At 42.2% G+C, this 15089-nt stretch overlaps 1 protein-coding gene across 3 annotated transcripts in view; it reads right to left on the bottom strand.

The window, feature by feature from the left end:
- Window positions 1–15089, bottom strand: part of LOC102183919 (mitogen-activated protein kinase kinase kinase MLT) — a 169857-nt gene that overhangs the window by 20082 nt on the left and 134686 nt on the right. For all 3 annotated transcript variants that reach the window (XM_018064757.1, XM_018064740.1, XM_005675949.3), the window contains exons 15-16: window positions 11307–11369; window positions 10021–10113 (exon numbers count right to left, since the gene is read on the bottom strand). In XM_018064757.1, the coding sequence (XP_017920246.1) occupies window positions 10021–10113; window positions 11307–11369 (156 nt within the window). The remainder of the gene's footprint in view (window positions 1–10020; window positions 10114–11306; window positions 11370–15089) is intronic.

Below are 15089 nucleotides of genomic sequence, written 5' to 3'. Positions count from 1 at the left end.
TGGAGAATGCCCAAGATTCTAGCAAAGAGGCTCTTCCACCTTAAAAAAAAAAAAAAAAAAGCGTCTACTGAGGACATATTTTAAAATCTAAAATACAGAGGTTGAAATAAACTTTTCAAGATTCAAGAGGGGGGAAGAAGGGAAAGAGTTTCATAGCAGGCGACTGACTATTTTGAAATGTAAGAAGTCATACAAGATGAAATAAAAACACGATAGAAATGTTGGTCATGCTGGTATTAAAAGTAGTAAGATGTTGATGGTTTAGGCCTCCGAAGGCTCCTTTACATGCATTGCTATTATCTCGCTTAGCTGCTGGAACCTGCTGTTTTAAAGGCAGGAGAGAAGAACATCCCATGATAGCACCTGGGTTATTTATCATTATGTATAACCCTGCTACACTCTATTTTATTATGCTGCCTTTAAAAGGAAGATAATGCAAGTATGGTTAATTTGCCTCTCTTCTTTATCTATACCGTGTCGTGACCCATCACAGCTTTGTCCCACGAGATTTGTTTTTCAACCCCAAAGAAATCCACAAGAAACTCTCCCTAAAAATTCCATTAATAACCTCTTTCAGCGCATATAGGTTGCAGGGTCTGGAACTAAGAATGTTTTAATCTCTCCAGCAAAACAATGTCTCATAATGATGTACAGGACTATTGCTGTACTGATGAAGAATCATACATAATTCAGCACCTTTCACTTGGCACCACTGTGATGTCCTCATTAGCCGTGGCTCACAGTGCCTGTCAGATGGTGTCCATGCGAACGCAGGCATTATATTGTCTTTGAGATGTGCAGCTGCTTCCATGACACTGCCAGTATATAAAAACATGACGCCAGTTTGTTTTATTTAGTGCTAAACCTTCCAGTTTGTAAAAACAAGGCTGACACAGAGCCTGACATGAGGCAGTGAAAATAATTAGCTCTCATTTTCTCAGCCTCCTATTTCCTTCTCCCTGCTGTGTTCTCTTTCCACTAAACCACCACATGTCAGTCGAAATGGGAGGCAATTAGTGGGCTCATTTCAGTCCCCACAACTGTGCTGAAAAGAAAGTATTTATGATGGCACAATGAACAGCTGAAAGATTAAATAACATTTGCCTTTTGAAAAGAAAATGACTTCTAGCTAAATGGGCAATTTTTGATTATTCTCAAACAAGCTTAGAGTAGTTGGTTTTTAAAATACAAGAAAGGAAAATGAGTCATTTTTAGGTGAAAGAATCAAATAAAACTTGACACAGTAATGCAAATAACTGATGTTTTATTGCAAAATATGTAAATGCGTTATACCCTTAACAATGGCTTGTGTCTAAGGTCAGGGCAGACCGGTGCCAACTAGACACCACTGGAGATAAGGTTGTTCTGTTGCCTTTTGGGGGGTTTTTATTTGAGTTATGGATGGAAAAAAAGACTTTAGGGATGGTGCTAAAATAAAGTGAGAAGTCAAGTGAGGTACACTTTCATAGGATGCATTATATACTTGACTACCTAAAATGGTGCAGATGTTAGTTGACATAATTGGAAAAGCCTTTTTTATTAACTTATTTTTAAACTGTATTTGAAATTGGAAGGTACTAAGTATTCATCTCGGGGAAAAAAGAATGGTAAATCTTCTTATTGATTTTTTAATAATTAAGAATCTATTCTGTCTCCAGCTGGGTTTCTTAACCAATACAGAAAGTGGCCTGGCTTACCTAATTACTGCTTAAGCTGTTAATACTGCAGAATGGGCTGCAAATAAACTTTTACCCAGGACTTTTACTCAAAATACAAGAAACTTTTACTCCAAATACAAAAACAGCTCTTTTGCCTACTTACTTCTCCTGCCTCCTCCCATGTCTCCAGAGATGACTCCAAGAAATACATTTTTTTTTCTTTTTTCTTTTAGAAATACAATTTTTTTGAAAAAAGAAATAACAAGATTGTCCCAGTTAGTAGGCATTACTTATTTTCAGTTCACATCTTAATGTTGACGTGGTTGTCATATATCTTTGATTTTCCAACATAGTGCTTTTTAATTTGACTTCAAATAATCTGTCCTTTTACAGCTGATTATTTCCAAGATCTAAATTTTGGTTCAGGATACACAAGTCACTGTGAGTTATGGAGGCCTTCTCTCTGCAGATCCGCAGAGACTTTTCCAAACCTGCTTCTAAAAGCAAAGATCTCTGTTATTATCAACAACTGTGTCTGTCATCATGGAGTTGCCAATAGTGGCTGTTAGAGCCATTTTAAAAGGCAGTCACAAATTTAAGTTTTGTTTCTCTGTTTCTATAATTAGCTTCTTACTTTTTATAAACTCACATCCTAAGGTATGATTCATACACTATGGTCAGTGTGGCTGTACGAGCCCACAGCCAGCCAAGGGGATCTAAGCCAACAGTGGGTTCATGGGGAGCTTGGAGCTCTCTGAGCTAACTACACGTTTTAATATAGCTGGAAACCAGCAGTAATATGTTTGTGATTTATTTAAACCTATGCTTCAGCACGCATGCTTCCTTGCTACTCATGATTTTGAAAGGACCACATAATCTTGATCAAGAAGACTAAAGAGTGATCCAGTCTGTGCTGGGCCCAGCCCTCATGAGCTGATTACTTTCATCTCTTTTCAGCTTCGAGTTCGGTGAGGTCAGATTGGCACTTTGAAATCGGCCATGGTAGAAGTATTGACACCATGGAAAACTGCAAACACTACAAGTCAGGGCTGTTTTCTCCATTTCCTAGACATGTTCTGGCACACCATTTCTACACATGACTATCAGTCCGTCAGCAATGATGTACTGGACACCTCTCCAGTTTTGTTTTAGTTCTATAGGAGGCTGCCTGGCCTGTCTGACAAAGCGTACAACCAATGCTAATTAGAAATCAGCAGCAAGTCACGTGGTCAAATTCTGACCTGTACTTGTTCCTTTGCTGTCAATTACAACTTGTATTTCTTACAGAACCCTACCACTGCAAGGTTCTATACCGAGGAGTACAAATACGTCCTTGTGTACACGTGTCTTTATCCTCAAAAATAGTTGGTCGTGGAAAATCAACTTTCCTACACCGAATTTTTCATAAATGCTAGACATATCAAAGGAAGGCAAGGCACTGCCTTTCAGTTCTGAAATTACAAAAGGTGTTGGCTTTTTACCTCCTTACAAAATCCTTTTCTTTGTGCTCTATTTTATCCATATTTATCTATCCATTTATAAAAACTCTATAATGGGGGGGGAAAAAGTCCTATTTGACAGTTTTTGATATTTATAGTGCTTTGAGAAAGGGCCTGGAGATTCAGTTAAGTTTATTAAATGCCACATTTTATAAGCAATCTAATAAAGATGTAAAAGCACAATAGTGAGTGGGAAGAATTTGTAAAAAGCAGCATTTTTAACCTAAGGATGAAAAAACCAGAGAAGCAAAACTATTGAGTGAATTTCCTGGGTTGGGGAGTGGGAGAAAGGGGCCAGGTGCTCACAGGGATGGGTGCAAGGAGGGAGAGGGAGGGGACGCGAACGTCTTCTGCTCTGAAGTGGGCTGTTAGTGCCGCTTCCACCTTTTCCAAATGTCCCTCTTGTTTTCTCTTTCTGGTTTGCTTGCCTCTTCAAATGCTGCTGGAAGCCTGTCTAATTAAGGGTCCGCTAGAGCCAAGGTGTCCTTCCCCAGGCTTCTCCCCTAAGCCCATCTCTTCTCTACCACAGGGATCCACTTAGACTCATGGAATCCCAGCTTCAATCAGGTTTCCTTGTCCCATGGGGGAGAAAATGGACTAAGGACTCAGGAGCAAAGTCTATGACTGTCCAGCACTCACAAGGAATGGATGGCTCCTCGGAGAGTCCCCTCCTAACTCTGCTTTTGAATTTTTATGACACAGAGTCTCAAAAGGAGCTCGGTGAGAAAACTGCTGGGTAATTTGATAGTTTATTCCTTGGCAATTTGAGAATCAATGCTCCTGACTGGCAAGTTGATAAGAGATATAATAAGAAACTCTGTGCACCTGAATATTCCAATAAAAAGGGTGGTTGCCACCCTGGGGAGTGCACGAAGCTGCCTGAGATTCGGTAAGCCGCTTTCCTTCTGTAGCAAGTCAAGGGCCTTAGGTTACAAAACACAAGGCACCTTCCACATGAAACAAAAATAGTGGTGGTTTAGTATTAAATGACAAAAAAAATGTTTGCCTTTTTACTGCCAATGCACCTATTTTGGGGACTGAATCTGATACTTTTCAAGGGCCTTCCTGGTGGCTCAGCGCTAAAGAGTCTGCCTGCAGTGCAGGAGCTGCAGGAGACCTGGGTTCAATCCCTTACTCGGGAAGATCCCCTGGAGCAGGGCATGGCACCCCACTCCAGTATTCTTGCCTGAAGAATTCCATGGACAAAGAAGCCTGGTAGGTTACAGTCCATGGGGTCGCAAAGAGTCAGACATGACTAAAGTGACTTAGCATGCATGCACGCATGATACTTTTCAAAAAGAAGCAGTGTGACATGGTGGCTGAGGCCTTGGGCTGGACCTGCCCCTAACTAGGTAGGGGCTCTGGGGGAGGAGCTCTTCTTCTCCCCTCCTTCATTTCCTCCTGGTCTAATACACGGATATACTGCTCCCTGTGAGGGTGAGTTATAAGGATCACACCAGAAAAATGTTTGTAGAGTACTTGCCACAGTGTCTGGGAGATGTATGAAATAATAATACTTATCATAAGCATTTTAAGCACCTCGCTCAGGAAACCTGAGCTGAGAAAGACCCAATTTCTGCCAGTACCACTGTCAACTTCGAGGCTGCCTCAATGCACAGTTATTTTACTCTGTAGAAGTGGGTTAAATGGGGGAAACTCATTCTCAACTTCTTATTAATTTAAATTGTCAGGAAAGCCTTTGGTCCAATTATCTCCCCTGCCAGGTTGTCTCAGAAAAGGAAAGGAAAAAGGATGTTGGTTTCATTGGTGGACAAATTCTTGAATCACTCACGGTGCTGGAGTCTGATGAGGGCCTGGTCATCTCGAGAGGTGGGGTCACAGTCAAGGTATCTGACTAGCAAAGACTGAGGTCACAGTCAGGGCCTCTGACCACTGCAGCTGGCACAGGCTCCCAGACGTGAAAGGCTTTCCTTGGTTTGGTCTCACTGATGCTAAAGCTAAAACTCCAGTACTTTGGCCACCTCATGCGAAGAGCTGACTCATTGGAAAAGACTCTGATGCTGGGAGGGATTGGGGGCAGGAGGAGAAGGGGACGATAGAGGATGAGATGGCTGGATGGCATCACCGACTCGATAGACGTGAGTTTGAGTGAACTCCGGGAATTGGTGATGGACAGGGAGGCCTGGCATGCTGCGATTCATGGGGTTGCAAAGAGTTGGACACGACTGAGTGACCGAACTGAACTGAACTGATGTGCCATAATCCATCTGGTTGTAAAATGAAGCTTGAAAAAAAGAATTTAGGCTGAGTTTTTGGACCATAAAAGTTGACAGGTCTAGCTGTAGTACATATACACAATGGAGTATTACTCAGCCATTAAAAAGAATACATTTGAATCAGTTCTAATGAGATGGATGAAACTGGAGCCGATTATACAGAGTGAAGTAAGCCAGAAAGAAAAACACCAATACAGTATACTAACACATATATATGGAATTTAGAAAGATGGTAATGATGACCCTGTATGCAAGACAGCAAAAGAGACACAGATGTATAGAACGGACTTTTGGACTGTGAGGGAGAGGGAGAGGGTGGGATGATTTGGGAGAATGGCATTGAAACATGTATACTATCATATAATAAACGAAGTGCCAGTCTATGTTCGATACAGGATACAGGATGCTTGGGGCTGCTGCATGGGGATGATCCAGAGATGATATGGGGTGGGAAGTGGGAGGGGGGTTCAGGATTGGGAATTCATGTACACCCGTGGCAGATTCATGTCAATGTATGGCAAAATGAATACAGTATTGTAAAATAAAATAAAGTAAAAATAAAATTTAAAAAAAAGTTGACAGGTCTTACAAGGAAAGCATTTGTTTTCTACATATATTTGTATATTTGTGGATAAGGCCATATTTCCATTGTTTCCTCTTGGTAGGCCAGTTACTGCACAACAAACCAATTTTAAGTGGTAGCTAGTCAGTGGTCCTTTTCAGAGGCAGTGGGAAAACACAGCTACTATTTTCATGATAAAGTCATTGTCATACATTATTCCCAATAGCTGCCTTTAGAACACATCTTTCATTTTAATTGTTTGGAGAGAACTTCCAAAGCCTCAATGTTCTCATTTAACTTATTCCAGTCATGGAGATGGGGGTAAAGGCTGCACCTTTTCCATAAAGATGGGCTTATGGGAACTCAGTTAATTGGAAATTTTGAGGATGTCTTTTTCTCTTGGGTTCCACCTTGAAGGGTCAATGTAACAAGGTTTTCATGTGGGGAATTGAAATAGCAATTTAAAGCACATTTGTGAGGAGATATTTCATAATGTTAGGATATAGCCTAGCACATAATTGGGTAATTTAGATCTGGACACTAATTTACTTGAGGATTATTTTGTGAATGTCTCCAGATGGCTTAAATATCTTGAGCCAGGAATGAGAGCAAGTACATGTTTAATATAAAGGTTATGATGAAGATGTAATTTTTGGTTTCAGCTCTATCCTCTCCTCACCCTAGGCTGGTAACACACTTTCTCTAATCAAAAATGACAACACCATGTGCCTTATGCATCTCACAGAAATGCCAAGGGGAGTAAATGAAGTGACAAGGATGAAATAACTTGAGCCCTTCGGAAAGGACTCTCTAAGATTAAGTTTTAAACATTATATTCAGAAAATTATTTGCAAAGGACCATGAGCCTCTTCGAGCTCATATTCAAAACATCCCTTCCAAAAAAGCTTTTCCTGGAAATTCCCTGGAGGTCAGGACTCCATGCTTTCACTGCTGACTGAACTCTTGGTTGGGGAGCTAAGATCCTGCAAGCCACATGCACAGCTAAAAAATTGGAGGGAGGGGTGCGGAAAGCTTTTCTTTTCTTAATTAACGTCACCCATTCCAGTTACTTCTTTATACTTTTAGCACCTTGGTATTACATTTGCACTGTAAATTTCACTTTTCATCTGTTGCATTATAATGTCATCTAGCCAGCTGCTCACCCTAGAAACCTGGGCACCATCCTGGCTCCTCCCTCAGACCTCAGCTCCAGTCGGATCAGTTCTTTGGATGCATGCACTTCCATGGCACTTCCAGCTCCTGTCTCTCTTCACCTGGTTGTCTCTCTGCCATACACAGGCCTTTCTCACTCTGTCGAGTGCTTTCCAATTCCTCCAGCTCATCTGTGCTTTTGAGAGATCATTTAAAACATAAACAGAATCCTCTCTTGTTCAGTCGCTGTCATGTCTGACTCTTTTGTGACCCCATGGATGATTTCCCAGGAAAGAATTACTGGAGTGGGTTGCCATTTCCTTCTCCAGGTGATTTTCCTGACCCAGGGATTGAACCTGTGTCTCGTACATTGCAGGAGGATTCTTTACTACTGAGCCACCAGGGAAGCTTCTCTATGCCATGCTTAGCACTCTTGAAACTCCTTAGCTTAGCACGCGAGTTAGCTTAGTTCTCTTCAAACTCCTTACGCCATGCTTAGCACTGTTCAAACTCCTTAGCTTAGCATGTGAGACAGTTCTTTTTCTGGTCTCCAGTTACTCTTGTGGCCTAAACTCTCACCATTCTATTCTACCCACCCTATGCTAAGTTGCCCCAGAGAGAGCGAGGTTTGAGTTGTGAGCTCTCATAGAAATTAGCCCAAAGAAGAGCTGCCTGTGTTTTCCTAGCTTCTGAACTTTTGTACATGCTGTCCCTTTTGCCTTCAATGTCTTCTCCCTAACCTAACAGTTCTTGATAGATTTCAAATTTTAGTTCAAGCATAACCTCTACCATGAAGATGTCAAGATCCTCCTTTGAGTCCTTTCTGCACCCCTTTCAGGGCTCATCCACTGTGCTTTCACTGAATGATGTGTATGATATTGTAAAAATGCATCATTCTGTATTAAAACCATTCATTGATCTTGTCTATTTCTTCCCACAAACTATGGGTTTCTTGCAAGGCAGTGCTATACTTTTAAACTTTGCTTTCTGAGCATCTAGCAGACAGCCAGGCACACAGTTAGTCCTCATTAAATTTCTGCTGAGTGGATGGATATGGATGAAATTGTTATTCTTCACGGGTGACCAAGGATCAGCAAATAATCAAAAGTTCCAGTGACTTGAGGCCGTGTGGATAAGCAATGACGCAAGAAGTCTATATACTATCATGGTCAAAACCAGACTACTGTATTTGGTCTTCAATATTATTGATAGCCTCTGATTTTTACTATGTGTGTATTAACAAGTCATTTCTTTGTGACTTGAAAATAATTTTCTTGGCTGAAACTGCTCTTGACAAGTCTTTTTCAAGAAAATTCTTGCCCCTTCTTTTACCTCCTACAAGCCATAAAAATGTTTAAACACAGAATACTCATAAATTAAGTCCCATAGAGCTGTAGATGCCAAAGAAGGCAAATTACAGTGTGTAACAACTTATTTATCACCAGATGGCCCTGGGGTATCCACAGGCACAGACTCTCAGGAGTGGAAGGGCCCTTTATTGCTGGAGAGGCGCTTACTTTCCTATACCCCTTTCTAAAGCTGCTTCTATCCACAGGAATGAATAGACAGTGATCTGATCACAGAAGAAGAAGAAAAGCGTTCCTACACCAGACACCTGGAGTCAGAGCAGCTTCACTCATCCAAGTTCTGTGGCCCAAACAAGGAGCCTAAGATTTCCATTCAGCGAGAGCATCAGTATACCTGCAGTGGTGCAGGTGAAACACTGTCAGGTGTCTAGAAAGAGTATCTTTTGAAGCCCCAGGCGAAACTAACCCCTTGCAACAATTTCCTGTCATTCCCAAGCGCTGGTTCCAGGAATGGCCTGGGGTAAGCAAGGTTTAATTAGTGAGGACCAGTGGGCCAGCTGAGCCCCACCAGCTCTCCCAGAGCAACCGACTCAGGTAGTGAGGAGTTGTATTTACAAGGTCTCTTTGTGGCTTCAAAGGAAAGTTACCAATAGGGCAGTAGCTAAGAGCTTGGTTCTGGGGTCAGAGAGGCTTGCATTCAGATCCTTCTTCTGCTACTTGCTAGCCAGGTATCCCTTGGACAAATTGTTTAGCTGTTCAGATCCTTAGTCTCCTTATTTGTAAAACGAGGAGAAATAGCACTACACCTGAGTCCTGCATGCCCGGAACACGAGTGCTCCCTGTTAGTGGGAGCACTATTACTAGCTATTCATAGTGATCCAAAGCAACAGAAACCTGTTATGATTCCAATTCACATGCCATCTAGCCCACACCATTTCCCCAGATTCTAAAAATAACATCGAGTAGCACTCCGACTGAATGAGAATTGGGCAAAAGTCCTGCCACCCCATTTAGAGCTGATAATTTGGGTTTCCATTTTGCCCACAGTTCCATTCTCGGTGTTGTTCCACTCTCAACATTATAAAAGTGATTTCCCTTAAAAAACAAAGAAACTGGCAGGACTTTCCCGGCAGTCCAGTGGTGAAGATTCCATGATTGAAAGGTAGGGGCCCTGGATTTGACCCTGGTCAGGGAGCTAAGACCTCAGTCATGGGGCATGGCCAAAAAATAACATTAAACAACAACAAAAAAAAACCCCAAAGAAACTGGAATCAGAAGCTGTGACACCAGGAAGCACAAACAATTACTCTACTGTCTGTGCCCCCAACCTTAACCCCCTCCCCTCATCCTCCATGGTTTGCAATGAGTTTCCTTGAGGGTTTGGGTGGCGTCATACAGGACTCTTCAGCTAGATGAGAAAGATTCCTAGATTGGCTTACAGAGGCAGTTGGCAGCCTTTCAACTAAATTCTATTTTATAAAGTCTATAAATTTACTCAGAATCATGTTACCAGCTGGTAGGGGGTATATAAAACCACTGAATTCCAGGAGAGAAAAAGAGTAAATTAGACTGAAATTTATCCAAAGGACTTAAAATGTGATTTACCTGTAGGCCAGTCCCTGGTTTCAAGTGAAAACCAAAAACAAGTTCAAGATTCACTATTTTTTCCTTATTTTCTTCTGGTTCACCTACTGAGCCCTGAAACAGAAAACCAAGCAAAGTTTATTTCATGTAGTGTTTTCACCTTTACTTCTCATGTAAAGGAGATGATTTCACAGCACTTCTTTTTCCATTCTAATCTACTGTTTAATTTCTTTTTTTTTTAATTATGCCACACATTCCAATTGCTTAAAGCAAGAGAAACGACATATTAAGCCTTTGAGAACTTTGTCAAATGATTTGTCTCATGTACTACAAACTGAATGCCACCATCTTACATTTTTCATAATGCATCTTGTGTTGTGCAGTTTTTCCCTAGAAATGTACTTTGTCCCTTTACCTTGAAAGTTTCACAACATTCAAGATATTTACACCCTATTCCCAAAGAAGAATGCAGTTCCTAGAGTATCTGCAGATGGTGGGCAAGCAGAGAAACAAAATGAACATTTGAGGGCTCAGAGATGGAAAACTGGAATGGTTAGTGAATGAGAAGAGTTCTGTGTACTTCCTGCAAGTATCTACTAATTTTATAACAAACTATGCCAATACCTTTAGACTATATTTAAACTATAATATGTTAAATATGCAGCTTCCCAGGTGATGCTAGTGGTAAAGAATCCACCTACTAAGGAAGGAGACGTAGATGCAGGTTCGACCCCTGGGTTGGGAAGATCCCCTGGAGGATGGCATGGCAACCTACTCCAGTATTCTTGTCTAGAGAATCCCAAGAACAGAGGAGCCTGGTGGGATACAGTCCATGGGGTTGCAAAGAGTCGGACACAACTGAAGTGACTTAGCACACATGCGTGTTAAATATATTAATACTAATATGTTATTCAAACAATAAAATTCCTACCCCTCAATGCAAGTAGTCATCCAGAGCTTAGTGTGTGAATTCCTTCAGCAGCTTCCATGTTGGACAAAGTTCTGGAGAGCCAGGTGGGAGGCCAGAAGTCCTCACCTGCAATGTTAGCCTTCATGTCCCCAAGCTACTAAGGTGACATGTGTTGTTCTTATCATGACTGTATTGTTAATATTTCAACTTGCAGGGAACAAGGGTATTCAATATATGCACATCCTAAGCTTTGCTCAAAGGGCCTTTTGTTGGACAGATATGATTAAATTTCACTTCAAACAACAGTTCCCGACATTGGCAAATTTAGGTGTGGATGTGGCAGGTGCATATGTCAATAAAAGTTGCATATTCTCAGTAAGAAAAAAACCTTCCTTACCTTAATCAGTGGTGGGAAGTGAAACAAGTTTAGGTAATCGTGGGTTAATTTCTCAATGGCTGACTGTAAAAAAAAAAAAATTATTAATGACCTGATAATGCCAAGAAAGGATTAAAATTATTGTGCACATATAAAGGCATTCTTTATTTATGTATTCCACAAAATGCCTTGGGGATGTTAATATCCAACATCTATTGAGAATAAACCTGATTGTTCAAAGTATTATAGGTAGTTTTACAATTAATGAATGGAACAGGAAGATATTTTAAAGATGTTAAATCTCAGAGTAAAAAAATAAGTAAAGCTTTCTGCAAACACTGGTAGAGTACAGTAGTAACAAGTTAATATTCTAGGGTACAGAATGCAGTCGTCACCCCGAGTAACTGTGGGAAAAACAACAAAGAACATGAATATATCACCAGAGGCTCCCTTTAGGGCTGAAACCTCACTGAAGGGTTTACTGCCCTGTGCGGGCTTTTCTATGGATTTGTGTCCAAAGCTCTGTCCCCCAATGGAGCACAAAGAACTCTTAAAGGAAAGGAGGACAATTTAAATTATGATTCTTTTTCATACTCATCAGGTATAATCCAGCTTTTCTGTGAACCAAACATATCACATAGAGAGTAAAAAAAGTACTAATGTGAGAAAAATGAGATGCATTTTTTTAAAGTGAAATGAAAGCCGTTCACACCTGACAATAATCAGTGCTTACTGGATGTTTGGCTTTATTCTTTCTACATAGGCTTCCAGGCTCAACGAGGTGGGAGCCAAGACAGGCTGAACAGGACAATCAAATAGCAAAAGGGTAGGTAGGCTGACCGTCCACTTTCCAGTTTTTTGATCTACCATCTGTGGGCTGACTGGCTCACTCACCGAGAAGGTTTACAAAAATGCCCTGCCTGCCTCAGTGGGAGAGCAGAGCATGGAGGGCACTTTCTCACCCTCAGGATCGGAGGCATGGGGTGGTGTGTGTGTGTGTGTGTGTGAGTGTGAGTGTGTGTGAGTGTGAGTGTGTGTGTGTGTGTGTGTGTGTGTGTGTGTGTAGAGCACTCTGACAAGGACCAGGTGGGCTCCTCCAGGCTGGAGGTCCCTTTGTGGTGTTCCATCCCGAATGGCCCAGCTTGCAGGATCATTTCTTTATCTTCATCGCCTCAAGAGTATAGGCAATATATCCCTTTCTGCAATGGCTTGGCCAAAAAGTTCATTCAGTTTTAAGTAAAAATAAAAGACATTTTTCCTTTTCACCAAGGCTTTATTGAACAGTGTATTCGCTAACCAAACAAACTTTTTGGCCAACCCAATATATATATATATTCCAATATATATAATGGAATCTAAAATATGACACCAACGAACCTCTCTATAAAAACAGAAGCAGAATCACGGACATAGGGAACAGACTGGTGGTTGCCAAGGGGGCGGAGGTTGGGTGGGAGGCTGGAGTTAGCAGATGTAAGCTATTGTACATAGAACGGATGAACAACAAGATCTGACTGTAGAGCACAGAGAACTGTATTCAATATCCTATGATAAACTGTAGTGGAAAAGAATCTTTTTTTTTTTCTCTTTTTAAAATGAAAATATGCAGGATGCTCCCAGACCTCCCGTGGAAAAGTCTGTTTCCATGATCCTTTCCCCTTATTCTTTCCCTCTCATATAAGCTTATTTGTCAGAAGTGCCTGGGACCCCAGCTGAGACTAAGAGAGCATCACCTGTGGGCTGAGCACCCCCTTCCCCCCTGCCCCCGGGACAGCCACTGTTAACATGGCCCTGGCTTTGGCAGAAGTAGAGGGTCTGCAAACCTGACTTTTGAGACCCCCACCTCTGGGGACTGACTGTCTTTCTGTGCACAAGCAGACTCTTCCAAGAGCTTGAGGGGTGTCTCCAGTCCCCGCAGATGCTGGTCACACCCTTCCTTTGAAACTCAGGACAGACACTCTACTCCCAATTGCCAAGACTCCGAATTAAGAGAAGCTGTATGTACATGTTTTATCTCTTTTCTGGGATGTAAATTCCTTAAGGGCAGGATTCTTTGTTTATTCACAGGCCCAGGACTCTGATTAGCAGGTATCCACTGTATTTGTTGAACAATAATAAGTCTGGACATTGCTTGCTTTAATGATACCAACCAGCAGGGAGAGAAACTTAGACTGTCCTAGGCTGGGTCTGGGAATATTGAAATCACTGGCTGAAAGAGGCAAAGGGGAGCTGGGAGCTTCTTTTTGGCCTCTGCTAAATAGGACAAGATTGACCAGATCTCTCTCTTTGAACCCTGAAACTCCTCTCTCTGTACGAGAGAAAAGAATATTTCCTACTGTGGGCCATCTAAGCCAGCATTGCTTTTCAGGATGGATTTGCCCACCGTCATAGATTAGTTAGTTAGTTAGTTATTTCAGTCGCTCAGTCGTGTCCGACTCTTTGTGACCCCATGAATCGCAGCACGCCAGGCCTCCCTGTCCATCACCATCTATTACCTCATGTGTGTACATGAGGTTTCCTGTCCATCTTCTCAGAGGGAGCAGATGATAGGTTAAGGCTAAGCCATCATCCAAAGGGTGCTGAGGAGCTGTAAGGATGTCTTTATATGGATCCAGGGCCCACAGGATAGGAGTGGATGTGTTCTCTGTGGACCTCAGGGAAGATTTCCCTGGAAAGCCTGGTATCAGGAGCCCCAACTGAGGAAAAGGGAATGGTTGTTGGCATGTTGGTAGAGCCCTTGTCGCTATGTGGATTTGGAAAAGAAGTTGCTTTTCCCACATTTCCTTCTTTATTCTATCTCTCTGCTTTCTAACTCGTGTCTACCCCTCCATCCACTGACACTCTGGGGTTGAGGTGGTTTGGAGAGCAAATTTGATTTTCTCATAAGATCTCTCTTGAAACACACCTCTGATTAATCACAAGGTGCACACAGATGCAAGCAAGTGTGGTTTGGTTTGAGTAACTAAAAAACAAAACATAACAAAGAAACAAAAAACCCAGATCTGGTTGTTAAACTACAAAGAGAAAAAAAAAGCAACAACAAAAACAGAGGTTTAGCCTTGAAAGGGTTCAAGACTGAAGTTTTGAGGGGAAATGTTAGGATTTCCCAAGAAGATGAGGGATAAGAATATACATACAGTGGTGTCTGTTCGGGTCAAAATTTGGAATATTACAGACTGAACACATAATTCCCATGGCTTTGGATGCTGTGGTGGTTCAAGCTTCACTCAGTCTACAGACGTGCTGCGGCATTGCTGGAGTCCCTAAGGGATATCCAGTCTCGCCTCCAAGGAAGTCGCCTCCTATACTGCCTGGGGCTGGCAGCTCTGCCTGTGCACACGGCCTTAGTGTACCTGGCGCTTCCTCCCTCACTGAGGCCTCTCCACAGGCGGTGCCTTGTTCCCAGAACACCTCCTCCCCATGTCCTTCACCTGCTCAATGCCTCCAGGTGCTTCAGCTCTCAAGTCCTTCATAACTCCTTCACAGAAGCCGTTCCTCAGCCCAACCTCACCTCTCCTTCGTGGCCTTTCTTAAAGCTGTCATGGTAATCATTTTTGCATGGTCAATGCCCCATGTGTGCTATGCAGGTGTATCCAGGTGACTTCTGCTGGACCCAAAGTCCAACTCTTTTGTTTGCGGATTATGTGGAGGAAGTAGGGGTCCCATGGGGGCAGCAGCTAATGCTCAACTGGCATGAAGTATGGCGCTATGACCATCAGCTCAGCCTCTAACACGGCACATGACCCGCTCCACAGTAAGCGCTCAATAGACATCTGCGGACAGAACGGCCTCCCTTTCTGAGGT

This window comes from Capra hircus, chromosome 2, assembly GCF_001704415.2.
Source record: "Capra hircus breed San Clemente chromosome 2, ASM170441v1, whole genome shotgun sequence".
Lineage (NCBI taxonomy): Eukaryota > Metazoa > Chordata > Mammalia > Artiodactyla > Bovidae > Capra > Capra hircus.
This window is presented reverse-complemented; position numbering and strand designations above follow the sequence as displayed.